This window comes from Microtus pennsylvanicus, chromosome 1 (assembly GCF_037038515.1).
Source record: "Microtus pennsylvanicus isolate mMicPen1 chromosome 1, mMicPen1.hap1, whole genome shotgun sequence".
NCBI lineage: Eukaryota > Metazoa > Chordata > Mammalia > Rodentia > Cricetidae > Microtus > Microtus pennsylvanicus.
In genome coordinates, this window is record NC_134579.1 from 185,117,452 (window position 1) to 185,145,242 (window position 27,791).

The window sequence follows — 27,791 nt, forward strand, 5'->3', positions numbered from 1 at the left end:
GTAAGCTGTGGGGTGCTTTAAGGAACACTTCTTATAAGGAATTTAAATTTTAAACTCTCACAATCTCTAGCATATAGAATCCTTGCATATATGTTTGTTAGTGTACAAATATGTTGAAATGGCTAATCACTGGAGAAAATATAGATTGATTTAAAAAACATGCGGTAGAATAAGCAAGAAATTGAGGCTGTAATAAGAAAAGCAATTTGAAAATAAGAAATCATGGCAGGTACCAGTAACTGAATTCTTACAGTGTACCTTACCAGGCATGCAACCAGGCAATTCACCAATTTTCCCTTTTGGTGGAATTTCTCAAAAATATTTACTACAACTAAGGAATCAAATAAACGTTCAGTGTAACAGGCAGAATAATGGCTCCAAAGGAAATGGCAACAGATTAATCTGAGGCTTTGGGAAGGATGCTGCATAATGGGAATTCAGACCACTAATAGGCTGAATTTAAAAGAAGACTTCAAATCCCTGAATTGTCCACAATGTAGGGTGGCACAATGTCACAGCAAATGTCTTTTTATTCTGATAGACTGGAAATAGTGACACCATGTCCCTGTAATTCCAGCACTGGGGAGGCAGAGGCAAGAAGATCAAGAGTTCAAGGCCAGCCTCAGTTTCATTGATGTGGGATTCCCCTCTGTATGCTGTGAACACATTTTATGAATATTGGTTAATAAAGAATGCTTTGGCCTACAGCAGGGCACAATAGAGTTAGGTGGGGAAAACTAAACTGAATTCAGGGAGAAGGAAGGCAGAGTCAGGAAGATGCCATGTAGCTGCTGAAGGAGACGGACACCAGAAACTTAATGGTAGGCCACAGCCTTATGGTGATACATTAATTAATAAAAATGGGTTAATTTAAGATGTAAGAGTTATTTAATAAGGTGCCTGAGCTAACAGACCAAGCAGTGTTGTAATTAATATACCTTCTGTGTGATTATTCAGGTCTCGGCTGCCAGGAACGAACGAGCAGTCTCCATCTATACTTCATGCTGAAAACTAGGCCAACTGGGCTACAGAAGACCATGTCTCAATAAAAGTAGAGGGGAGGAAGAAATCGGTGGTGTAGAACTACAGAAAAGTTTAGGAACACATCTACCTCCCGCTACTGATATTGACATAGACACTAAAGGAAGGAAAGTAAGCAGTAGTCAATTCGTGCTGTAAATGTGAGGAAACACACTCATTCTTAATATTTCCAAAAGAAACACACTCGTGCCAACACCTTGACTTTGAACTCATTTAGCTACTAAAATTACAGAAAGAAATTAATACAGTACGGAACACAGCCAAAGTCACAATAGTTCTGAGGGACCCAGTCAAAATTAGAACTCAGATGAATAAGACCTTCTCCTGACACGGGGTCATGTTGTTTTGCGGGCTACTATTGGTGGTCATCTGGTGTCATACAGATCCTACATCACTTTGATCCTTGTAAGGCACTCTGGTCACAGCTCGCAATCTTTCCTTGGAATAACACGCCTTTGTCCACGTGGGACCCGAACACAGCAGTCCTTGCCCAAAATCAAACTTGCACAGGTATGTTTCCTTGGTTAAGATGGTACTTCAAAGCTATTATCTGTTTTCCTGGCTTTTCCAGCTCTATATTTCCTTACAGTTGGCCTGGATCACATGTAAACATACTAACAATAAGAAGCTGAAAAGCCTTTGTTTTTAACCACTTTTATTACAATTACATGATGAAGTTTTTGTCAGAATATCAGCTCCAATATCAGCTCCCTGACCACAGAAAGTTGGGCCAAAAAAGTCCATTCATTATGAAGTGAAAGAGAAAACAAACATATATCCTGCTGTTAGAAAGACGAGAGATAAGTAGAGAATTCTTTAGAGGAGATATTGCAGGCCACAAATAGAAGGCTGAAGAGAATGAAAAGCCTATTTGAATTTACCAAGTTCACTAGTCAACTATTCAAAAGGAAAATTAATAGATCTCGGAGACTTAGAAAAAATAGTTAACGAATACAAAGAAAACTTATTTTAGTCACAGAAAAACCAAGAATGTACCAGCAACACAGGTAAGTCAGTGCTACAAATGGTGTTGGTTAGTTTATGATGGTAATCTAGACATTTCTCAGGGAACTTATGCTGCGTATTGTAAACACAAACCACCAAGTTTGGTGAAAAATGCACAAATACACCTTTAAGGAAAAAATGTGGAAAATGCTAGCATAGGTAAACATTAAACTATTCCAATTTGTAAATTTTTAGGTTTATTTATTTTCTGTGTATAAATGTTGGGCATACATGTATTTCTGTGTATCATATGCATGCTTAGTGCCCATGGAGATCAGCTGAGGTCATCCGGTCCCCTGGAACTGGAATTACAGATGTGAATGACCATGGAAGTGCAGCTCCGGCAACACTAACAAATTAGTGTGTGAACAACAACAAATGTGGTTCTTCTTTTGAAAACATTTCTATTTCAAATATTATTTATATTTTACCTCCAGGATCCAACTGCAAAGAAACATAATTTCCCAAAATCTTTTACAACTGTGGGAATTTATAGCTGCTATTTTCTCTATCTGGTCCCGAAACTCTTCCTCCTTTCAAAACTCAAAATGTACCGCCCATTAATGGTACATTTGCATTATGCATTTTCCTTCTTTGTGTTTCCTCCAACAAAGACATATTCACTTTGACTCTGAATTGTAATGTAAATATTTACAGACGTACCTGCATATATACAAGATAGAAAAATAGGGCAATGTAAAAAGCTGTGGTTAATTTATATTTATAACTCTACCTCCAATTTCAAACTTTTAAAATAATCTCCAACATCCTTTTTTTTTAAGAAAATAAAAAACGCCCTCCTGGGAAAGAATAGCCATGTACAATAAGATGATTAATACTTCAGTGACCAACAAATCTACTAGCCTTGTATCTCTAGTTTAAAAAACTTCAGTTTCCTCTGTGTGAAATAATAAAACTTTAATTAATTATGCAAAAATTAAAGAAGTTAATTTAAGTAAAAATTTGTACAGAATAAGGACTTGGTTTTAATCTGCTTCATGTGGCTATGACAAAATAACAGAAGCAGGGTTTTTTATATGGTGTACATTTATTTCCCTCAATTCTGGCGGAACAGACGTTCAAGATCACAGGAATGGATGTTTTGGGCTTAGACAAGTGCTGTATTCTGCTTCCAAGATGGTGCTGTGGCTACAGCCTCGAAAATAGTGACCAGTGCCTTTCTGTAGTGGACATGAAAAGGAAATTTGGTTTCTTTTTATAAGAAATGGGGGGGGGGGGCAGGTGAAATATCACCTTGCCAAGACCTTGAGTTTTAGACAAGAAACATTCCAACCCTAACAATAAGGATTTCGTGTTACAGATCATTGGTAAACTGTCCTTGCTACCTTATCATACTACAAACACTACTTAAATGCATTTTACAACTTTAAAATATTAAATTTAATTTTAATATCAATATACTGGAAAAAGAGAAAGCAGTAACTACTTTGTTATGGCAGCCACGAGTTTGCCATCATTTTATTCCCGACCTCACCCTGGTTTGCACACTCTTCGTTCTAACTGCCTGTTGCTGGTTACCTGGCAGCCTTTCCTCAAGACAGTTTTGTCTCCACTTTTCTAGGTGCAGTGATTAAAGAAGTCATTTTTCACGCACATTTCTCAATGGAGAGTATTCAGAAAGAGGAATGCTACCTGGGGACTACTCTTCTCTTACTATATGAATTAGCAAGCTGGTCTACTGAGGAATCTTCCTGTGTTCCAGGTTATAGCTTCTTGCTTCTCTGTAATTAGTGAATGATAAAAAATGGCCACCAGCATTTTGCATATTTAAAGTTATTAAGTTAGTTTATCATATTCAATTGAAGGGAAAAGATAAAGTTCATTACGTTTTATTTTCATTTAGATATAGTATATTTGAAATAACATGAAATAGAAAACAAAAAATTATTTAAGAGTTAGCTACTTACTAATAGTATTGTTGTACCTTCCCCATGATATATATCCTGTGTAGCCACAGGTTCCTGGCCACTTTGGTAGTACCAGGTGCGGACCCATCTCCTGAAACGGGCCTTAGAGCCTATCAGAAACCAGTTGGTTATTCTCATAACATTCATGCCGCTATTGCACCAATGTCAATGTACATATCTTGTCAGGGCAGTTGTAACTTTCAGCGTTCACAGCCGGGTGAAATTGATGCTTACTTTTCTCTTTCTGCAGGGTGCATGGCACCTTCCAGCACCACCGGAGAGATGAAGCCTCTAAGCTGATTTCTCCATGTTCTCTGACTCAGGTACACACAGATCAAATATAAACCAGATATTTGTTCATCTACTGTGAAAACTTAAAACGGACATAGTTCCTACAATATGTTGATAATATACACTATAAATATTTTAGACTAAACTCAATTATATTTTACCAAATAATACAGATGCAGAAAAAATCATTTTATAAACTTAAGTAAATATGGTGGTCTGACCTATTGAAAAGACATAGTAAATCTGGAAGGACATAGCCCTCATCACACAAAGCCCATATTTTTGTGAGTTAGAGTACACCTTTGTGGTAGCAACACAAAGAGAGTATATATTTGTGTGTATACACAATGATAGTACGGAACAAAAAAACACATTATATCCCACAGAAAGAGGAATATAGTTCCACTGGTGGCTTCACTGTTCTGTGTGAAAATCTTCCATTAGTGATATCCTGTTTCCTTTTACAATTTAACTAGATGATCAGTGCTGATGGATATTTCAGATGCACACAATGGAAAAAAAAAACTCTTGTGTGGTCTTGAAAATTTTTGAATAATTTCTGTTCAAATTCAAATCATTTTATAAAATAGCATGACAGCACCAGGTTTCATTCACTGTTCAAAAGTAAGAAACTTAACTTGTAAAACCAGATGGAACCAAAAACAGTGAGGACCTTAATGAGGAATCACCATTTGCATAGAACAGTTGAAAGGGGATGCAAGACACCTAAGACCCAGGATAAACAAATACCAAGGAAAGATGTAACATCTGAAGAAAGTTGGGGTGAGAAGGCAGAAGACTGTTTTTATTCTAAAATACCTTGAGGCATATGTGGAAAACACAACACATAATTAGAATAAATTTCTGAGCCCCAATATCCTGATACTATTACGTTTCATTCAAAAACAACAACAACAACAACTCTTTTACCTCCTCCCCCTTCTCCACAATTGAAAAAGGAACAAACAATCAAACAATGGGGAAAGAAATAAAACCTAAGAGAAACCTAAGATCTTCCAGTTGGCCCACTTCCACATAAGCTGGAGTCTCAGGCTCTGCCCTAAGTAAAAGAGTGAAATAAGAATGTCTGGGATTGGTAGCCAGAATACGGTTTTGGTTTTTGTTTGTTTGTTTTAATTTTTGTTTTTGTTTTGTTTTAAGCAAATCTTCTAGGCAATGCTGTGTACAGAGAGAAGCACTGAAGTTAGCAAGCATCTCACAAGGGAGCATATGGAAGGTTTTCCAGAAAAGAAGCACAACTGGCCTTGATGCTTCCACAGGGCAGATTAACTGATTAGCACCTCAATACTGTATGGAGGTGAGAATGCTGCCAAGTCTGGAGCAGTATTTCCTTGGGGCCGTTTATCAACCTCCTCCTAGGGAACCCAATGTCTTTGTGAGCACGTAGTTGATCCTTTGTAATGTATGCATAAAACCCTTTCCAACTAAAGGGGTTAAGAGCACTGTCAGGAAACACTAAAGCAGAGTCTCCCTGTTTTTCTGTAAACCTCTTTCCTAATGTTTCTACCAGTGCATCTGAGAAGCGCCTTGATTTATGAATAGATTATTTTTTTTTTAACTTTTGGTGTTTTGAGACAGAATTTTTCTGTGTAACTTTTGGAGCCTATCCTGGAACTTGCACTGTGTAGTGGCATTTCAATTATAATTTAATAAATAAAGACTGCCTGAAGATCTGAGAGAGTGAGACAGTGCTACTGGTCAGTCTTACAGACCAGGTTATGGTATCACACACCTTTAATCCCAGTAGCCATACTAGTTGCCATAGAAACCGGGTGGTGCATGCCTTTAATCCCAGTTCTAGAGAGGATTATAAAATGGGAGGAAACAGCTCTCAACACAGTCTCCTTCTGAGATTCCTGGAGGCAGGATCACCATTTTCGGACTGAGGTCGAGGTAAGAGCCATGGATTGGCTGTTTTACTTTTCAGATCTTCAGGTTCAACCCCAGTTTCTGAGTCTGAGCTTTTATTAATCGTGTTTCAGCTCAGTAGGCCAGGCTGTTCTCAGACTCACAGAGAGCCGCCTGCCTCTGCCTCCTGAGTGCTAGGATTAAAGGCGTGCGCCATCAACACCCAGCAGGATGAATAGCTTTTTAATGTATATGAGTGGTTTGCCTTCATGTATGTCTGTGCATATTGTATGTAGTATTCTACAGAGGAGAACAGAAAATAGGATACCAGGAAATTTGAGTTACAGATGGCTGTGATTCACCACATGGGAACTGAACCCAGGTTTTCTGCAATGACAGTCAGTGCTCTGAGCATCTGAGCCATCTCCAAAGCCCAGAGTGGTGCAGGATTTGAAAGTGCTAGAAAACAATCCCCCTGAAGCAGGCATGAACATGAATGTAGGCCTTTTTATTCTAGCTTGGATACAGAATCATAAATTATTGTAATAACATCGTATCTTAAAGGAAGAGTGAGGTAATAGAAACTCAAAGTAGTAAAATCTGGCAGTCTGCTTGTCAAAGGAAAGGATAGCCATCTAATGTGCGCTCTAGTAAAACGCATATGCAACTCAGAGCAAATGTGTCTACAGTGTTTATTTCAGATTAACATTTACCAAACTCAGCGGGAGGATTTCTCTATAAGTTAAAATTGCATTATAATTTATGTGAATTGATATTACTTAAGATGAAGATATTACATGGCTGCAATCATAGATAATTTGTGTTTAACATTTTTTTTTCCTGGACTTCTTAAGCACTGTCACATACTCTGGAAAGAGTTATAAATTTACCTGTATCCTAAATGTAGTACTTCTCTTGCCTTAGAGCAAAGAAAGTTATGAAGAAAAGGTACTGTGCTGGTTCTGTACTCAGCACCTGGCATTGAGCATAATATAAAGAAAACTTCTGGTTTAACGTCTAAAGCAGATGACATAAATAAAAACACCATTATGTTTCAATGTGTAGAATTGTATTCAATGGTCTTTTTAAAAACAATTACCATCAGATCATGAGGATGTTTAGTTGGTTTTATTTTTAAATTATGTATAATTCATTTATTTGTCCAGGTGATATCTCCCAATAATATTTCACTGCTGGCACTGTCTGAGAAACAAGAATGTGCCATTGAATAAAAGAAATAAGTATTACATACACGCAGGAGTGAGGCTTGCAGGGGACAGACCAGCAGTTAGTACTCTAAGACTTATTAGTAATAACAACAGCTCTGGAAAAGAAACTACAGTGAGGCCTAAGAGTGACTATATACTTTAATCTGGAAGACAGGTTATTAATTTAAACAGAATGGTCTGTGAAAGATTCACTGTGGAAGATTCTGGAGAAAGATGATGAGGCATAAGGGTATTTTCGAGGAAGTCATGTCAGGTGGGGTAAGAAGAGCCTGGCAAAGGTCCTAATGTTTGGGGCCATGTTCTCCTGGCACTGGAAGGAGCCATTGCAGTTGGTGGGGAGTGTTCTGGGAGAGGGGAAATGGAGAGGTTCAAGTGTTAGACAATTTCCCTGGCCCGAAAAGATTGTTAACCATGGATGCATGAAGAAGCCTTTGAGCAGAGATAGACGTGGGGGCAGACTGATTTCAGCGATGGTTTTTATTTCTTCAAGCACATGGATAAACATATCAGATAAACTCCCTTCTACCTCCCTCCCTCTCTTCTTCCCTCCCTCCCTCTCTTCTTCCCTCCCTCCCTCCCCTCTGTCTCTTTGTCTAATTTGTGGCACCAGCTGTTGCACCCAAGACGCGTTAATCAAGCTATCTACCTTAAACTCCCTTTCCAGTTGACAACAGTGACTTGTGAACAGCAGACACAGTATACACGACTGACCACCTATGGTATCGCTGGGTGACTTCATAGGATTTTGAGGTTAAGGAATACCGGTTCTATATACAAACTGTTTTCAGAGACTTGAACTCTAGAGAATTGCCATCAAATTCAAACTGTCATTTTCATTCGTAGGTAGAGGCTTCCTTGTCTATGACTGTGAGGCTGCATTTGCTCACGACAGGATTAATATTCGTGACTCCGGATTGAAGAGTTGACAAGAAACAGGACCTAGAAGGCTGCAGCCTTGACCATATTTGAATCAGTACTTTGCTACTATGCTCTAGTCTAGATCCAATCTGCATTTGAGTGACATTGCTGGGTCTCTGAAACATTTAGATGAGCAGGTCTCAGTCCAGCATTGTCATTGCTACAGACTTGATTTTAATTATTACATTATAAATACTATTTTTCCTCTAGAGAACTTGGGAAAAAATCGTGTTTTATACTTATTTTAAGAGATAATATGCCATCCTTGCCCTGAAGTTTTTCCCTATTATACAGCAGTTTGGTAAATCAACTCTAGCCAGCCAAACCCAGCCTGAGGCCTGTTCTCATCTATACAGTGATACAAACAGTGATGTCTCCTACATATTTAGATGGATGGGCTCTAACAAGAAGAAATGAATAATATTTCACAACACCGAAAATATATAAAGTAGACTCTGAGTATTCACAAATAAGGTTTGATTGGCACATAGCCATTCTCACTCCTTAAGCTATTGTATAAATTATGTCTCCCTAAATTCTTCCACATGGGCCTCCCCCTCTGCCTCAGGAAGTTTTACAAGAACCCAGATATAGAAAGATTAAAAAAATAGGTTTATAAATAAAGTTTACACATTATAAATAATAGATTTATATTGATTTAACTATTTGGTAGACAAAACATTTAAGCATTTTAAAGATGAGAGCAGATCTGAATACCAATGAGATTCATGTGTCTGATTTATTTTTACTTAAAGAATTAGTACTTGATGTTGTAGGACACAGAGCTGCTCCCATAGTTTGCAGAGCTAACTGCTACATAGATTTTGTAATACTATTGCTGAACGGTAATGCTGTTCTTCACAAATACCAAGTACAACACGGCAGAAGTACATTAACAAGGCATTTATGAAACTGTTAAAAACTTCTGCCTTCTTACCCTTAAGCTAACTTTCCAAATAAATTTACCCTTTTTCTGTTCTGTCTCCAAACAATTTGTGAGAAAACATGCCTTTTCTCAGCTTATCTCTCTTCTTATAGCACAGTGTTTCTCAACCTTCCTAATGCTGCAACACTTGAACATTATGTGGTGATCTCCAAACATAAAATGCCTTCCTTCATTGCTACTTCATAACTACACTTTTGCTACTGTGGTGAATCTGATACGCAGGATATCTAATGTGTGACCCCCAAAGAAGTCATTACTCACAGGTTGAGAACTGCTGTCTACAATAAGAGTCTCTTAAATCAGTAAGCCCACCCAAGTACTGAGATTGGCTCCTCACAAGATCTTCTGAAGCTAGCCTCTCTTTACTGTCTGTGAAATCTACCCCTGAACTCCCCTGGATATTCTCCTGAGACTCAGGCATTGCCTTTAGAACATTAGGTTTTATTGATCTATAAAAGATGGTCTCACTGTAGGACTATGGGTGTGAAGATGTTCCTACGATTGATGAGAAGGACTGAGAACAAACACTTTCCGTAGGTTAGTCCCATTACGTGTCTCATCAGTGTTTGGTCCTCACACTGCCTGGGTTGCCTTTGTATTGAAATAGGTTTATAAGGATTGATGTAGGGCCATATTAACACACAACACTCTGTTATAAACCATGAATTCTCCAAATAGATATAAAAAATCCCTCTTGTAGTGTGCATGGCATGTATTGACGCATGTGCAGGACTGCTTGCCCACATGTGTATATCTGGAGGCCAGAGCTCAACACTGGGTATCTTCTTTAAGAGCTCTCTACCACATTTATTGCAACAGCATCTCAATGAACTTAAAGCTCGCTGTTTTGAATATAAAGGATGGTCAGAAAGAGTCCCAGATACGCCTCAACACTGAGGTTAGACTCATGGGTACCGGGAAACAACTCAGGTCATTACACTTGCTGAACAAGTACTTTACCCACAGCGACAGCAGCCTTGGATCTAACTCCTTCCAACCTGAGCGTGTGAAAAGAGTATCTGCAGCAGCCAATGATCTGAAGCTAAAAAACCTGAGTCAAGGCCGCAGTGTCGCAATTCTCTTTGTTACTTTACTGCACTAAAGCAAATTGTTCAAGCTATGCTTTTTCAGAGATGATAAGACGCTCTTTGAAATATTTGTACACTTCTTGCCTAGAACTTACAGAGCATGAGATTTCCATTATGACTCTAGTTCCAAAGGCAGATTCTCTCCATTACAACACTCATTCAATAATTACTTGAAGTCTAGAGACAAGGTGAACAGCAGAGTTTACCTTATGAAGACAAAGGCTTCATTGTGCTTGAGAGGGAGGGAGACAGCCCTGAAAGACTATCACAGAACATGTCGTGCAGTTCTGAGCATGAAAACTGCCCAGTGGTGTGTTGATATTTTGTCTGTGGTGTACTCAACAGAAATGAGAGTACAGCTCTAGGTACTTTTCCATCCCTCACTGACAATCTACTGGGCATGGTGGAGCTCTATCTCCACAGGCTGGCAGCCAAAGCAGAATGCTGAGCGGGAGAACACAGCTAACCATCACTCCCGAAGCAGGTTGCATCATACACAGGAAAGGCAGAAGTCTATCAAAGATACTTTTAAACGTACTTATCTCACCAAGCTTTACAAGCCACATGGGACAAGTGATTTCAACGGAAGTTTAGCAATGAAAACTCTTTTGGTTGAAAGTGGAGAAGAAAAAAAGTTATTGATTGTAAAATACATAAAACAGCTATGTTTTCTTACAGCCAGTTGAACAGAAGACAATCCTTGGCTTATTCAGTCATTGTCTGTGTGTGATACCCACAGGCCCTGTGGTCAATGGGTCTTTGACATCGGAGGCTAGAGAGAAAAGTCAGGAAAGCCCTCCCAGTTAAAAGATGTAACCCTACAAATGGCAAAACTAAAAAGCCACTTCATCCTTATAAAGAAACGCAATAAAGGACTTGTTTGTATCAAGATTTGAAAACAATGTTTTTTTTTCTTTTCTTGACATCTAACACAGTCTTTTGGTGAAAGTCTCAAAGGGGACATAAATGTAAGTTTGAACACACAGTAAGTGACTTTTTGTTGTTTGTTTTTCTTGTTTTTTTTTTAATTTTGAAGAACTATCTTTTTGAAACTATCATTTGAGTAATAGCCACTTCAGTGCAGACTAGCTAACATTCAAATTAAAGCTGACTAGCAGATAAGTTTGATTTTTAATTTCCTTTTTGTTTAAAAAAAAGTTTTTAATTGTCTTAAAAAATAAAACCAAACTTTCCTACTTTGTATGAATTGCCAACCAACACTGGATTTACCACAGCCAGCAGAACTGATGAGCAGGAACAGTGATTTGTCTGAAATCATAAAGTTCTCAGTTGAATGCATCAGAAAACCAGGTCTGTGCCTGTATGGATAAATGGATCACTCGCAGACAGCCTAGTGTAAAAGGCGAAACTATGGTTCTAGGAGACATGCTGTCTCAGGGGAAAAGGAGAGCCCAATAAAAGAGAAGATATTTGACATCCTACTTGGCTCCATATGCATATGCACAGGCAGGGACACATAGGTGTATACACCACTCACATGTATAAAACACAAAGACCACGACAAAATACACAAAAATTAAATAGTATTAGATTTATCTTCAAATTCACCAGCATAGAAGATTTTAAAAGACCCCCTGTCGCTCCCCCAACAAAAGCTAGAAAAATGCCCAGCATGAACAGTTAGCATTGATATTTCTATTACTTTATTTATAGAAAATGGAAGAGTGGAAGAGAAAAAGAAAAATGTCTCGGCTCTGGAGAGCTATAGCTCAGTAGTTAAGGGCACTTGTTCTTGGAGGAGACCCAGGTTCAATTCCCAGCACCCACATGGTGGCTCACAACCATCCGTAACTTCAGTTCCCGGGCATCCCATACCCTCTTCTGAGCTCTGTGGACACCAGACACATACATGGTACAGAGATACCCAGCAGCCAAATATTCACATATATAAAAAAAACAAAGATTCTAGTTCAAAAAATAAAAACCAAATATAAGAAAGAACAAATTAGTCACTAAAAGGAGAAATAGGCAATTTATCGTTAGCATAAAGATTATAATTCAGTCAGATAGAGACCTCCAAGCAGATTGAGAATCAAACCTTTCATATCAGAAAAATATAAGATCTGTCCATTGTCATGAATAAAATCTACATCTTTCATTTATCACATAATAAAGTTCAGTGTCTTTTCAACACTTGCTTCCCACATTAAAACTAAGAACTCACAGGCAGACTGCAAGTCTAATTTCATAATATGAAATTAGCATCTTTCTACTGATCAATCCACCAATATCTATTATCTAGCATGTATTATAGTCATGGCTACAGGTAACAAATAAATACAAGAATTTGTTCCCACATTCAATGAAAGCACCCAGGGAAGTAGGGTGAATGTCAACAGAAGGACAGGAGGCTCTGAGGTAGACAAGTCAGAAAGCAAAACAACGCCATGTTCAGTGGAATTAGGAAACAAAAGAAAATGAGAATCAGAAGACAATTCACTTTCTAACGGAGATAACATTTTGGAAAACAGGGTTATGTGTTAATATTCGAACTAGAGAGAAGTAGGGTCTAGACACATTAGCATAAAATGTGTTCAAAAACTACTGTGATCTTTAAAAAAGCAAACCTTCCTTTAGAAAGCTTAACACTAACATGGAGTCAGTATCACATGAACTGGGTATAAAAAAAAGATATAAGACTACTCAGAAGCCTATGGAGGCCTGAGGTGAAGAACATGCGGTGTAGCACAGGGCAGGGTGGGAATAAAAGCCCATTTCAAAGGAAATTTTGCAATTCAAGAAACCAGTGAGATAGAAGGAGAGGAGGGGCCGAGATGAATGTGAGAGTGTGAGGTTTTTTTGAGATAGAATATTGACAACGACTATGCCAACATGATGTCATTCACTCGTGCAGAGGGAAAGAATATTCCGGTCTCAAAAGATGAGAGAATTACCTGCACATGGATGTGTGCAGAAGAACAGATACACAGAAAGATGGTGCACAGTTGGGGAGAGGGGTGGATGAAACCTTTCCACGATTGCAGAGAGACAGGTGGGCATCAGTATTTATACCGCAGACCTGAGGAGAAGAGCCAAGGCTGTAGGAGAAAATTAATTGAGTTCATTTAAATAAGTAATACTTTAACTTGGGGCATTTAAAACTGATGGTTGCTATACCCTAGGAAATGTCCAATGTCCACACAATATGAAAACAGGTCAATAGGTTATAAATCACAGCTTTGCTTTAAAAGGACATGTTCTATGGTGTGTGCATATGCATGCTGTGCATGTGTGTGTGTGTGTTCCTTCTACAAGTGTCTGAACACCACATGCATGCAGAGCACTCAGGGGCCAAAAGAGGGCACCAGATACTTTAGGATTAGAATTACAGACACTCGCCATGTGAGTGCTAGGAGTTGAACCTGGGTCTTCTGCAAGACCACTAGGCCATCTCTATGGCCTAAAGTTTATCTTAAAGAGAACCTTTCTCATTCCTCCACTAACTCAACACCTGCTAGGTGTTCCTAAAAATCTAATTAAAGTACATGAAAGAGGAATTACCTCTCCACATCCTAGTGACCCCAGACCCAAGTCTGTGGGAAAGATCTTTTCCAAGGAGGGGTCGGACTGCCCTTGGGTCCAGGTTTTATAAATGATCTTCCCAAATCAAACCTAAGGTAAAGGTGGGTTTGGTAATGCTGGGAATTAAGAGACCAAATCAAGGCTCTACAGTCCAACTCTGTAAGGAACAAGCTATAGTGAAATATGGTGTCAGCAGCTATATAGAAAGAAGGGAAACCCTTCTTCAGCATGGGTTACACAAAAGGTTTTAATAGCTTCTTGGTGGCCCAAAACGAAGAGAGAACTTGCCATCACAGTCATCAATTAAAGAACTTTTGTGTGGCTAGGTAGCTTTTTAAAGCCCAAATGTCACTCTATTTAGTATTTTCCAGACATCCCCACACTCCCACATTAAATAATAATATATTAGTATTTTTTAAATATCTCCTTTTCAAATTCCGTAAATAATCATATTATACAAAACTTGCCATGTTCAAAATGAGATCAGTCCCCCACTTGTAAGCATCCTGACACCAGCGCCCACTGCAATTAAGTTAGCACAGCGATGGCTGAGGAACAGCAGTCACCATCGCCCTCACTACCCTCTGCTTGCTATTCTTCCCAAAAAGGAACCTTGACCAAGGCAGATTCAAAACACAAACTCATTTGAAATTGCTGTCCCTTACAGCTCAGGGCCATGGCTAAGTAACTCAAATGACTCCAAACTGAGCCACAAATGGCAACGAGAAAAGCAGGAGAGACTTTTACCACATCATAAAGGCCATGCGCCGATGATTCACAGAGGCGAGTGCCCCGGCAAAAAGGAACGCTCCACATGAACAAGGCGCTTCCTGCTGCCAATCAACAGGGCACTCCTGGTTTTAAAGCGAGTGAATGCCACTTGCTAACTGGGATGCATTAAATCCAGCAGGTCCATTTGTGAACAGAACCCACTTCATTTCCCCGGCTGGCTGGGGAAGCAGCATGCCCTTTTAGGACACAGGGGAACTTGCTTGGCATATGCGACACCGAATTGTCCCTCTTGGAGCCACTGGTACATAAAGCAAATAAAAGATTAGAAGCTGCCCAGGTGTAGGAGATTAAGGACTTAACGGACAGATGGAAGAGAAGAGCATCATCTGGGCAGCCTTCATCTTTTGTAATAAGGGATGGTTCCCTGGTGATCCCAGCAGAAAGAATAAGCTGAAATGAACCAAATTTAGCACTTCCAGTGACAAAGGAAGACTCCTTAAATAGACCAATTGGGGATACAAAAAGTTTGTCTGATAGAGGCCGATTATCTTCCTAACAAATCAATCATTACCCAGCTGAGGATAACAAAAGTATGCCTGGACCCAAACTACACACACACACACACACACACACACAGACAACCAGTCCAGCATCCAAAAATGTTGACTATCATGACTTCAAGGTTCTAGTTCTAACAGTGGGTGAGAGTCACAGTGGAAGCCCACATACACTTTTAAACTCTGAGGGAGATAGACAGCTTAGGTACTCCAGGGTTTGCTAGAGGAATCCCTGGAGATTAACACACCTACAGGCACAGTTAAAGATGGCTGGCCAAAGTCAAGGAGATAAAAAGCCAAGGCAGAGAAGCCAGGTGTTATCTTGCTTTATTTACCTCATGGGCCTAAGTGAGGAGTCAGTGCTTTCTAGAAAAGCAGTTCCTAAGTACAGAATTTAATAGCAGTGTGGGCACAAACAGTGCCTACTGAGGTCGGGCAGACCCGCTTTGATCTGCTGAACTCAATCCTTAAGAAGACTTCTAAAGACTATCATTGTCATCCCAGTGTCCTGACGATAAACCACAAGTCAGACTCAACACCAAAGTGTCTCCAGACCTGGATTTGGAAACCTGTTACCAACAGCGCCAGGTCTAAGCAGCATGAACTGCCTCTCCTCATTTCAAACACCCTCCCCCTGAGCCACATCACTGGTGGTCACTCTGACTTCTCTCCATACTTTTTGCTTGTTTGTTTTCCTCTAAGTCCAGGCTAATAGGAAGAAAGACATTGCATCCTGATGCATGCTTAAAGCAATGCAAGAAAATTCAGTTCCTCAAAGTGCATGTCTATATTCGGCTTACCTCATTCGTCTACACAATTTTTCGGTACAATATCCAGAAAACCATTTCTTACTTTGTGGGTGGTATTAACAAATACCAATTAAAAATGATTTGTGTTAGGCATTTGTGACAATCTATATTTTTATATGAAAAAAATAGATACAAACTTCTATATGTCTATTTTACTCATTTTTCTTCCTACAATCTTTAATAAATGTAAAATAAATAATTATATCTATATTTCAGCTTTCTAGTGTAGTCTATGGAATGAAACAGAAATATACACTCCACAAAAGTTTAGCTTTAGAAAAAAAGCATAACAACATTTACTTTTGCCTTTCCTTTGCAAAACCAGAATTTTCTTCATATACGTGATGCAGATGAAAATAAGAAAAATTGGTCTTCGAGAATAACAACACGCAAAGCAGACTTCAATTTCTTTGTCCTGGAAATCGAAAGGCACAGACTCATTCTAGTTAACTATCGAGGGTTAGCACAGGCAACAGCTGGAAGGGGAATTAATTTGAAGCTGATGCACACTTTTTTCATCTATAATATAGAACTGGATTAATAAAGACAGAGCAGTGTCAGAAACATCAGTAAGCTGACGAGAAGGAAATGACTCTCATGTTTTTGTATCTGCCCACATTATCTTATATTGCTGGGCAAAGACTGCCTCAAATCAATGAAGGCTAAATAATTAATAAAGACATAAACAAACCCAAACACAATGAGTTGTCTAGGATCCAGCTAACCAGACTCAAAATGAAAGCATCTGAGAAAGCAGGGATGAGACAATCCTTCGGTGCTCCAAGAAGCGCCTCTTTCCCCGTGAAACAAACCCAGGAGGCAAGGAAAGAGTCATATATTTCACAACGCTAGGTTCTCCGGAATGGTCATCATTTCTCAGTCAGTTACTTAAGAAGAACTGAATTAATCTCGTGGCGAGAAACCTCAAAACAATCAGTGTCTCCCTGTTGTAGCCCAGGGTGTCACGACAACTCCTGAAGCTCCTAAGAGAAGCAGGTATGGCTGAGCAGAGGGTCATGCTGTATGCATACAATTATCTCATGGTTAAATGCGGAGCTCCTGTTCATTTGTCTGCGTTTGTTTACGTGAGCACACATTCATCAGCGAATCAATACAGAGTCTCACATCAAAGAAGAGGAGACATTCTGTAATAAAAGCAAATTGCCTGCGGAAGCAGGGAGAAGTCACACTCTAAAGTTTCGAAAAAACAATGACTATAATAACACGGGAGGCTTTCCAACCCCATTTGGACTACTTCACATGCAACAAAGGGAGCTATGGATGTGAAAAGACACCTGGCAAACATCTACTTTGATAATAATCTAGTATACCGATAAGCAAATGGTTGTCCCTATGAAAATGAGACACAGTGACCATGTTGAGCCATTACAGTTGCCATTACTAAGAGAGAGAAGCCTATGTCAGTGGTTAAATTTACTAGTTACTGGGAGGGGCAAAGTCCAACCTTTTGGCAGCCACACTAAATAGCTAAAGAGGACATAGTGGAGTAATTCTGACCCTCAGAAACATGGTCCACCTAGGATGGTAAGATACATTTACTTTGCATTTTTGTAAAGGTAAAATAACGATGGTGCACACATGAGCAGGTCCAGGACAGCACTCCACACATGGGACATGTCATCCTCTCCCCTTCTTTTCCTTCTATCTGCTTAATGTGTCGGTATATTGTCACGCATCCGACTGACTTTGCTAAGCATTATATGTTAATCTTCTAAAAATGAGGACACTGGGAGAGTGGCTTGCTCCAATCATAGGTATACAAGCATACCATCAGTTCTGATATGCCTTCCTGTGCTAGCCATAAACCATAAATATGAACAACTGGAGAAAAATGACATGGTACATTTGGAAGCAGAATATTCAGCTACGTGCAGTTAAACAATAGTTACTGCTATTATAGTACATCATTATTATTACTTTGCCTGGGAATAGGACTGAGGGCCCTCCCATACTTTTTGCTGCCTTGTTCTGTTAGTCTATCATTTTCTTCCTTGAACGAAGACACCAGTAACAACCTTACTTCCTCCACCCCCTCCCATACTAGGAAATCGCTTGATACAGCCTAATAACTTCTTCTAACTCACTGCCCAGAGCATTAAGCCTACCCTTACCTACAAAATGAATGAGGAATGCAAATAAAATGAGAATGAGAAGCTATTATGGAATGAGGTGATAATGACTATCAAATAGACGAAGACAGTATCTAAATACATCTCAGTATTCACAATAATGAGACAGAGTCACAATGTTTGGAAACACACACACACATACACACATACACAGAGAGAGAGAGAGAGAGAGAGAGAGAGAGAGACAGAGACAGACAGAGAGACAGAGAGAGAAACAGAGAGAGACAGAGAGAGAGTTACAAGATATATCTAACATGGGGCCTTCATGGACAGATAAGGAAACTGGGAGTTCTGAGAGGTACAGCAGAAATTTAACATCCCTGTACCTCTGAAGGGCACTGTTACAGGTTTGTCTTACACAGGTCGCCCTGTCTCCAGAAATGTCCTTTAAAGACCATTTACTCAGGCACACTCTGACTTGACTTAAGTCACAGTCTTTTTAGATCCCAACCCAGCCAGATCTCCGGTATTTGGAGTGGAGCAATCTCTCGATTGCCAAAATATCGACACAGCACATGTGAACACAACTCTAAAAGGCAGGCAAAGCCTGAGTCTCATACATCTGTTCTTACATTCTTTCTGAACAAACAGAAAGAAAAGGTGAAGGAAATGCCTTGCGCAGGGTCTCTGTTTCTCCTGGAATGAGGGGGAAAGCGCTTGCTAGGTTGGTGCATTGCAATTCCTGGCCAGAGCCCCGTAGTGAATATCACACATCATTTTGGAGATTAATGATGTGCACCCAGTTAATGGAAAGCGACAGATTAGGTCTCCGCTAACAGTTTTGCAAGTTATGTACATCATCTGTCTGCCTCATTTAGTAACAATCTCACTGGTCAATAGGAAAATAATGGGCTTAATACCAACGCAGAACTCCATTCATGCACAGAAGACAGGTCGGAAATCGGGAATAAAGAATATTACTCTCTTAGAGATGTGCAGATCCTTACTTATAATGTCATGTAACCAGAGATTATATTTCCAAAGGACTTTATGTAAGGTTTGTTTGTTATTTAGTTAGCAATCACCTTAAGAATCTGCTGCACTGCCTTGCAGCCTACAATATACCACAGCAACTTTCTACCATGACACATAAGACAAATTTCATGTGACCATTCTATCTGTATCCTAGGCTAAAGACAATTATTGTCCTGAAGACAGATGCATACCAGTTCCTTACACAGTACTATGCTACTGTGATGACTGCCAAAAATGAAATTTACACCTGCTTCTTCCTCTCAACAATGGGAAGTGTGTACTCAAGGCATTCTTTTGCTTAACGTGGCTAGAAAGCAAGCACAATCTGTCATGGCATTCATAGCCAGTATTCATATCCATTCACAAGATGGACCAGCCATGGAGAGGAAGGATGGGCAGAACAAACAGAGTTCTATAAAAGCTCTGCTTAAAATAAAATTAAAGAATGAAATACCAAGCACCACAATCCAAATGGTCATTTTGATGATACAATTTGCCCACATCCTGAAGATAATTTTTCCCTGCAAGTCAAATTTCCTTTCTTTTTAATTGATGCATTTGGGGTCTCAGCTAAATCATTTGATGATTTCGGCAATGGTATGTTATTAGTACTTTTCTCTAAAGAAAAGGTTTTCTTTTTTACTTTTTTTAAAAGAATATTTTTTTATTTTTTCAATATGAAACAACGTTCTGAAATCTTAAGTGATTGCTTGAAAAGACTTGGATATTTTCTATGGTTTCCTTCCTTCTTTCTTTCCTTCCTTCCTTTCGTCCTTTTTTCTTTTCTTCCTTTTTTCCTTCCTTCCTTCTTTCCTTTCTTCTTTCCTTCCTTCCTCCTAAGATTCAAACTATAGCCCAGGCTGACCTTGAATTTAGAAGATAATCCTGAGAGACGAGGTTCCTGAATGCTAGAATGACCTGAAGGAGCTATGAAGCTCAACTTGAATAACACATTTAAGACAAGAGCTGGATACTAGCCAGTGCCTCCGCATTACAATGAGGCTGTCTATTTCCTACAGAAGAATAGAATCTGTCATCCAAATTTCTCCGAGAGAAATCTCACAACCGTCCTCTGATAACTGGGTATTTACAGCAAATGGTGTCTCCTGAAACAGAGACTATGAAGAGCTAAGTCACCTATCAAAATATTGCATGGGTACAACTAGTTATCTACATGACCAAAAAGATTAAAAGACCAATCTAATTCTTTCTTGAGGATTGGGCACATAACTAAAAACTGTTATTTTTCTCTTATTGCTTGATTTTCAGAGGGTAAGGAAGAATGATGGAGGCAAAATAATTCCTTAAAAAATTACAATGAGACTTTGCCCATTGTTCTGCATATTTAGTTATTTTTCCACTGGTGACATTTCTAAGAATATCTCACAGGCAGACTGAAACTCACACCAGGTACTTTTGTATACCTGGCTTAAATCTACCACAGGGAACCAGGTATGGAGGCACACACCTTCAATCAAAGCACTTGGAAGGCAGAGGCAGGGGGATCTCTGTGAGTTTGAGGCCAGCCTGATCTAAAGAGTGAATTCCAGGACAGCAGTGCTACACAGAGAAACCCTGTCTTTAGAAACCAAAAAAGAAAAAGAAAAAAGCAAAGAAAAAGGACAAAAGTTCTATCCATGAGTCAAGTGTTTCTTTAAAAAAGAGAAAACAAAGCCTTTAATATGAATTCTTAGTAATAGGGAGAAACATGCCATTGATATGTTGTCAGTCATCTCTATCCAAAGGAAGAAAAAATAGCATTCTTATCCCTTGAGGAACTACTTACATGAGTAAAAAATAGCAAATAGCTACAGAGCTTGACTCGGGTGCTTACATATGTACACTTCTGTTAGATGTACTTGTGGTCTGGGGATTCAGTGTGTGCTATGACGGCTGGATCTGCTGGCATTTTCCTTTGACTGCATCAGACCTCGCCTTCTTCCTAGTGCTACACTGAGCTCCGTGACAGATACACATGAAATCGGTGTACTATAGTACACAACAGGAAGATCTAGTGACAACAGTCACCAAGGCGCGCAAGTCACACACAAGTCTCCTGGCTCACAAACACTGCTCTAACAGTAGCTTGACGCACATGCACATGCAAGCACACATATGTGCACACACATGTACACACCCCATCCACTTACATATGCAACCTGTAGGATTCTGTAGGTCCTTTAAAAATAAAGGAAAACAAACAAACAACAAAAAAAATAACATGTCTTTCCTATCATAGTAAAGAGGAACATTTTTCTGTTCAGGAATAATGGAAGCCCCTGGTGCCTAAGGAAATGCGCTGAATTTTCACCAGACACATAACCTGAAAATGAGAACCTTAATTTTTACCATACCCGGGCAGTGTTAAAATTCGAAAAATCAATACCAAAAAAAAAAGGATACATTATTTGTTTTGGGGTTTTTTGTAGTTAATGAGTAACAACCTTAAGTAAAGGATTCACTTTTGAAATATGTGAGTGAAATGTTGATTGATGTATATGCTACTGGCAGTTGTGGAATATGCTCGTGTATAAATGACCTTTCATTAGCTCTATAATAAACCAAAAAGAGGTGAGTCTTCTAAAAGGGTTAGCCCTCAAGTCTAACACAAGCTCTGCATTCTTACAAAAGATCATGCATTTCTAGGCCCTAAGCCTTACAGCCTGTGTGACTGAAGGAGTCTTCAAGTTGTTACACAAACTTCAATGTTAAACCATATAAACTCAGCCACAGAACCCTAAAGTGGGAATTGACAGCATTCACTGTGTCTTTTCCTGATAATCAGAGAAGCATTCCAAGAAAAATCATCCAAAGATTTTTATTGACAGCCTGTCCTTCTTGTTTGCTTGTTTTAAATATTGCATTTGGTTAAGAAAAATCGTAATCCTGTCGCCACCTCAAGATAACACATTTTACACAATTCTATCTTCTGTTTATCTCTCACATGTTATTTTCAAGAAATCAGGAACCAATCCAGTCAGAATATTGCAGTCTAATGGAAAAATAAAAAACTACTGCTTCCTGCGCAGAGACATAGAAATGTGTATCAGAATGAGAAGTAAGGAGCCCTTTGTCAAGCAGACGAGGAATTGTGGGCTGAACGGCTGCTTTTCTATGCGTGAAAACACTGTCTCTAGTTAAAAGGTTCCGTGCCAATGTATCCAAACTCCTCCTCAAGAATGAGGAGCTAGAAAACTAGGGGGAGGAGCCCTACTATTGCAGGACTAGCATTTATATCTGTATTTCCCATCTACAGGGACACCCGACATAAGAAAGCACACAACAGAAAATCTCATAGGATTACCTGGTATTCATTGGGCCAAAAGGTGCTCACTGCCAGCTCAGCCCGAAGCCAGTCTCGACCAGTGAATCCAGTCACATTCCAGATTGGATTAGCAAGTGGTCCTTTATTCACCCGAACCAGGATGTTCAAAGTGCCAGGGTTCAAGCCTTTTTGGCTGTATAACAGGTAACTGAAGTCAATGCAGTGAGTGTCATTCTCCTTCATGGTAGGCAGCTGAAGTCGGGCTTTTTCTCCAGGATCATGATTTGAGGAGTCCACAACCATATAGGAACCTGAAAGAACATTACAAAATAACAGTGCTAAGAAAATAGGTAAGCCAAATACTACCCTATAAAAAATAATAATGCTGTGAGAATCCATTCTTTACTAACATTGCACAAACTAGATGCACAAATGATTCATTTCTACAACTTGGAATCAACCCTGTTTTACAAATAGAAAACTAAGGCATCGATACTGACTCAAGGACATTCAGTAGACCAGGCAAAGCCTGATTCTGGTTCAAATCTCCCTCTAAACTTCTGCCGTACTTCCAAATTTCAAGCTGTTGAAAAACAACCCAAATTTATTGATCTCATATGCATAGGAAGTAATGTCTTCTTCTTCTTTCTCCCTCAATAAAAATATTAATGCAGGGGGAAAACTACAGGAAGTGGATGAACTTTGCACTTCAAATACCAATATTTTTGTTTATTAAGTCATATGCCTTTTGCCAGTTACTGACTACCGAGTACATCAAATCATAGAGTAGGAATACTCTGCCAAGTGAGTATGAGGGTTAATGCTCAACTCCTCTTTCTTTCTACACTTTTATACAAATGCCTGCATGCATAGATGCATGCGTATGTATGTATGTATGTATGTGTGTACGCACGTGTGGCAACTTGTATGCCAGGACACATGGCTGAAGTCAGAAGAGGGAGTCAGTATTCCCCTTCTAGTCTATGGGACTGAGGAACCAAACTCAGGTTTCAAACCCACTGAGCCATCTTGCCGACCCTATTGACCAACTTTTCTAAGCTGATTCTGATACATAGTTGATGCAATGCGATATTATTCACTACACTGTCAGCCCATTAAGACAACTACTGACCCCAGTCTGCGTTGAACACTGTGTTCTAAAGCTGAGTAAAAGCAAGCATCAAGTCACTTTGTCTAAGTAACTAATCATTTTGATGGTAGCGATGAAAATGATGGAGTCCTACCTTCAGAGCACTGACACTGACTTTTTGACACTTACAAAGGTCACACAGTCACTAACTACAACATTGGATGCTGACACTGGGCACCTAAATTAATGCAAGCCGTTCTCCAAAAAGACAGCCTGTGTTCTCATGAAAAAGAAAAAAATTTTAATAAATACATAAATCACAAAAATATGTAAAGATATCATTTTGTCACACTTAAAATTAGAACCAAATTTTACTATAAATCAGTTTCTCCCAGGATATAATTTTAACCGCAATATAGTAGATATCATGTTACAGAGCTAACTTTTACAAGGGTTCTTAACAGTACACGTGGCCCTCTCTTCCCGAAATGGAGAATTAATCTTCTGTAGTCTGTTCTGACACTTAATAACTTGTACTAATGGCATACTAAAAGCTCAGTGATTACTGGTCTACCTATCTCAATTAATCTACAAACTGGAGTTCAAACCATTCCAGAAAGCAAGGCTTCAACTACAGGAGAAATCTCATTTCCAATCTGGACAGTTCCCACTAGAGTGGACCTTTGTGATCCCAAGCTTTTATGATGATTTTCCCTAACCCTTCAGTCCAGTCCAGCAGAGAACACACATACTGTATTAATAGTTATTGTTTACTTGTGATTCCAAGTCTTCAATCTTCTCTCATAAGCTGAATTACATTTTAACTTGATTCTCATGGACAGCACATTAATAAAATAAATCATCTGTGTATTTTGAAAAAACATTTACCAAAAAGGGAAGAAAGGAAGAAAAAAAACAGGATATCCTGGATCCTAATCTAATTTACAGAAAAGGAATGCTTCTATTCATGATTCATGGCTATTCTCACATACTTAACACCAATAACTTAACACCATCAAAATGTCTTTCCAAATTACCAATTTGCATCATGACTACTTTCTGGTCTTAACCATGACCAGACCTGAACTCCTATAACAGGTTTTCCAGCATTGTTGGCCTCTTTCTGTGACCTGCTTCTCCACTGGTATAGCATTTTATAGGAAATTATGCATTTATTTTTACAAATTTAGCTCCTGACTAGCAGCTTTAAAGTGTGCAGCTAAAAGACTTATTAAACTTCCTAATAGTAATTTTCTTTTATCCTAAAATAAAGTTTGGAGTAAAATATGCTTTGTGTCACATTTTAAATGTGCATTATATTTACCATTAAGACCATTTAGCAATTTTCAGCCATTTGCATTTTAAGCTACAACCATTTTCTTATTAAAGAAATGGAATGAACAAAATCTAGTCATCATTAGTCCTTACCAATCCAATCATTAGGGAGACGAAAGGCACGAAATAAAAGCTTACCCTAACTATTTCAGCATTTTAGTAGCACTCAACATGGGTTAAATAATAAAGAAAATTAGTGTTGATAACTCACTTCTATGGAATGATCAGGGGAAAAAATAGTCTTATTTACACAGAACCCTGCCTGGCTCCCTGGGCTGAGGTCTGGATATTAATAATGTACTTACTGAGTAGTTCTGCAAAGGAAGAAGCAATAGGAACGACTGAAAGCCCTGTCTACCCACTTGATACAGTGGCAATTTAAACAGCTGGCTCCAGTATAGCTACAGCTGGGACAGAGACCTCCACTTAAATGTAGCCAATACTGAGTTCTTATCAGCTTCTAAAGATTACTTATACAATCTCTGAGAAAACTGGCTAACTATACATAAAGTTTGTAGATTTTACACATGTGCATAGCCCATTCTTGATGTTAAAAAAAATCAAGGCTCGTTTAGTGTTATTCTGGTTCCCTCAGATTTCAAGTAAATGTTCAGTGGTGTTTGATAGAGGATTAGCTATCAGAAGGTTTAGTGACGGCAAGTCACACAGATGTGGTGTATTTCGTTAAAGATAACTTCTTTGATGTGGGGTTAATATTTTCCATGGTCACTTCAGCAAAGGCTTCACCAATGCTTCACTCAAAGAAGAATACTTAAATTTATGTGTTTGCATAATTTTTTTAGTGCAACTTTCTGGAGAACACTTTGCCAGTAAGAAACAAAAGCTTGAAAGAGACATAAGCACTCTGGTGTGGCAATGCAAAATTGATAAAGTGCAAGAGAAAATGTTGTGTGTGAATTAACAAAGACACAACTGAAAAGATAACTCATCTCATTATATTGATTAAAATGGAAAAAATAAAAAATATAAATATTTAATAATATATAACTAATAAAGGTATGGATAATGAGTTTGATGAACAATGAAGTAGCCATTAAAATATCATCTAAACATTTCATGGTAGATATTCATAATATAGTAGGTCAAAATATGGAGGTTATAAACTGTTACATCTTTCCATCACTGTGTCAAAATACCTATGGAAATCAACTAAAGAAAGATAAGATTTATTTTGGCTGATGGTTTCAAAGGTTTCATTTCATGGTCACTAGGTGTCAGAACCTATGGTAGGAGGCATACAGAAGAGCTATTGACAAGATACATGAACAAGATAACACTCTCAGCAAGCCCCTACTTCAAACAGACCCTACCTCCTAATAAACTACTCCACAACAAGAATATCAGTGAACCAATCTGCTGAGTATGTCAAAGCTCCTCATAATTCAAACACATCTCCAGAACCTCACTCTTCAATAATGCTACAATGGGAAGAAAGCTTTATAGCTTTGCTATCATTTTATATTGAAGCAATAGAAACACATTTATAAATATCTTCTTGCACATGCATTTAATTATACACATGAACATTGAGACTGGAAAAATAAAGAACTTAGAGGCAAATGCTGAGTGCATTATCAGGAGGCAGAAACTGCCTTGATATTTTTTCTTCTGAACATGTTATGAATCTCTTAAAAGAATGCATAAATACCATTATCTGTAATTGAAGAATAATAAATATTTGAAGCAAGGTATTGGCCTTTTAAAAAGTCATCATTGCCAAAGGGGGAAAAAAGTCTTTTATTCAAAAACACCATCGTCTAATACATACATGCAAAGTGTCGTGGACATATTATAGCAATAACCTTTTATCTTTAAGTTACACTCCTGGGGTTAACACTACTTTAGATTATCATATTGATAGGAAAGACACAAATCCCCTTGCATTTCTCAAAATTCTCCTGTGCATATATGCAACAGTATATAATTTTTAGACTTTGGCATGCTAACATAGTATTTCACTAAGCTGGTTATTCAAAATACTTAAGATGTCTTACAAATTAAGAGATAAACTTAGAATCCATGGCTTTCCCTGCTCTTGATTCAAAATGCTTAGATCCCTTTAACTCTTGCTCCCTTGACAAATCACCTTCCCCAATCTGACAGGCCTACCAAGATTTTCCTTCACACAAACAATAGTTTCTTCCCCAGAACAGGTTCCTAGTTTGAATTTTTGATTCGGGTGCTTCATCATATGTTGTCTTTACCCCAATTTTAGATAAGTATCATGGGGAGTCTTTGTAAGGGCCATCCTGTTCAAGACAACGAACAACCCCGAGGACCAGCGAGAACAGAAAGTACAGGTGCTTACTGCCAAGCCTTATGAACTGAGTTCAATCTCAGAACACATATGGTGGGAAGAGAAGACTGGGTGCTCCAAGCTGTGCTCTGATTGACATGTGTGCATTTGCATAAGCACACCCGCACACATATGCACACTGACACACAGATGTATTTCATGAAAGAAAAGAGAGTCGTGTTCTCTCACACGACTGATGCAGGCATTGATCCTAAGAGTGAAGCCTCATTGTGAGTTTAACACAAAAGTGGGGAAACTTGAATCATGAGAAGGGAAGATTGTTAAAAAAGATATAAAGAGAAGCTTACGAAAACCTAGTGCCCCTGAAGACATCAGTGTGGAAGAGGGTGAGGATGGGGTGACTCTCTGACAGTTCTTCTTAAAGAAGCTTTGGCTGGCTGCTGGAGACATTTCCCGAACTGTTTAGGCTGGAGTGGGGGCACAGATGCAAGAAAAGCAAGAGTCTCCTTCTGCAAGAGACTGTTAGATGCAGGGCCTACGAAATGTAACAGTGGTCACCAGCCAGGAGGGACAACATAGGTGGTAACCAGGCCATAGTTTTGGCAGGAAGCTCACCGAGTGACTGTATGACTTTTATTCACAACAGCTCTGCGGTATCCACAAGAGAAAAAGAACAGAAGCCTTTTCAAGCAGGAAAGGGGCGCTTTCCTAACACCAGAAGACTTGTTGTTTCCTTTCCTGA

At 38.8% G+C, this 27,791-nt stretch overlaps 1 protein-coding gene across 11 annotated transcripts in view; it reads right to left on the reverse strand.

Annotated features, from left to right (window-relative positions):
- Ptprk (protein tyrosine phosphatase receptor type K) overlaps nt 1-27,791 on the reverse strand; it is a 527,882-nt gene that overhangs the window by 312,108 nt on the left and 187,983 nt on the right. For all 11 annotated transcript variants that reach the window (XM_075946829.1, XM_075946790.1, XM_075946757.1 and 8 more), the window contains exon 3: nt 22,386-22,657. In XM_075946829.1, the coding sequence (XP_075802944.1) occupies nt 22,386-22,657 (272 nt within the window). The remainder of the gene's footprint in view (nt 1-22,385; nt 22,658-27,791) is intronic.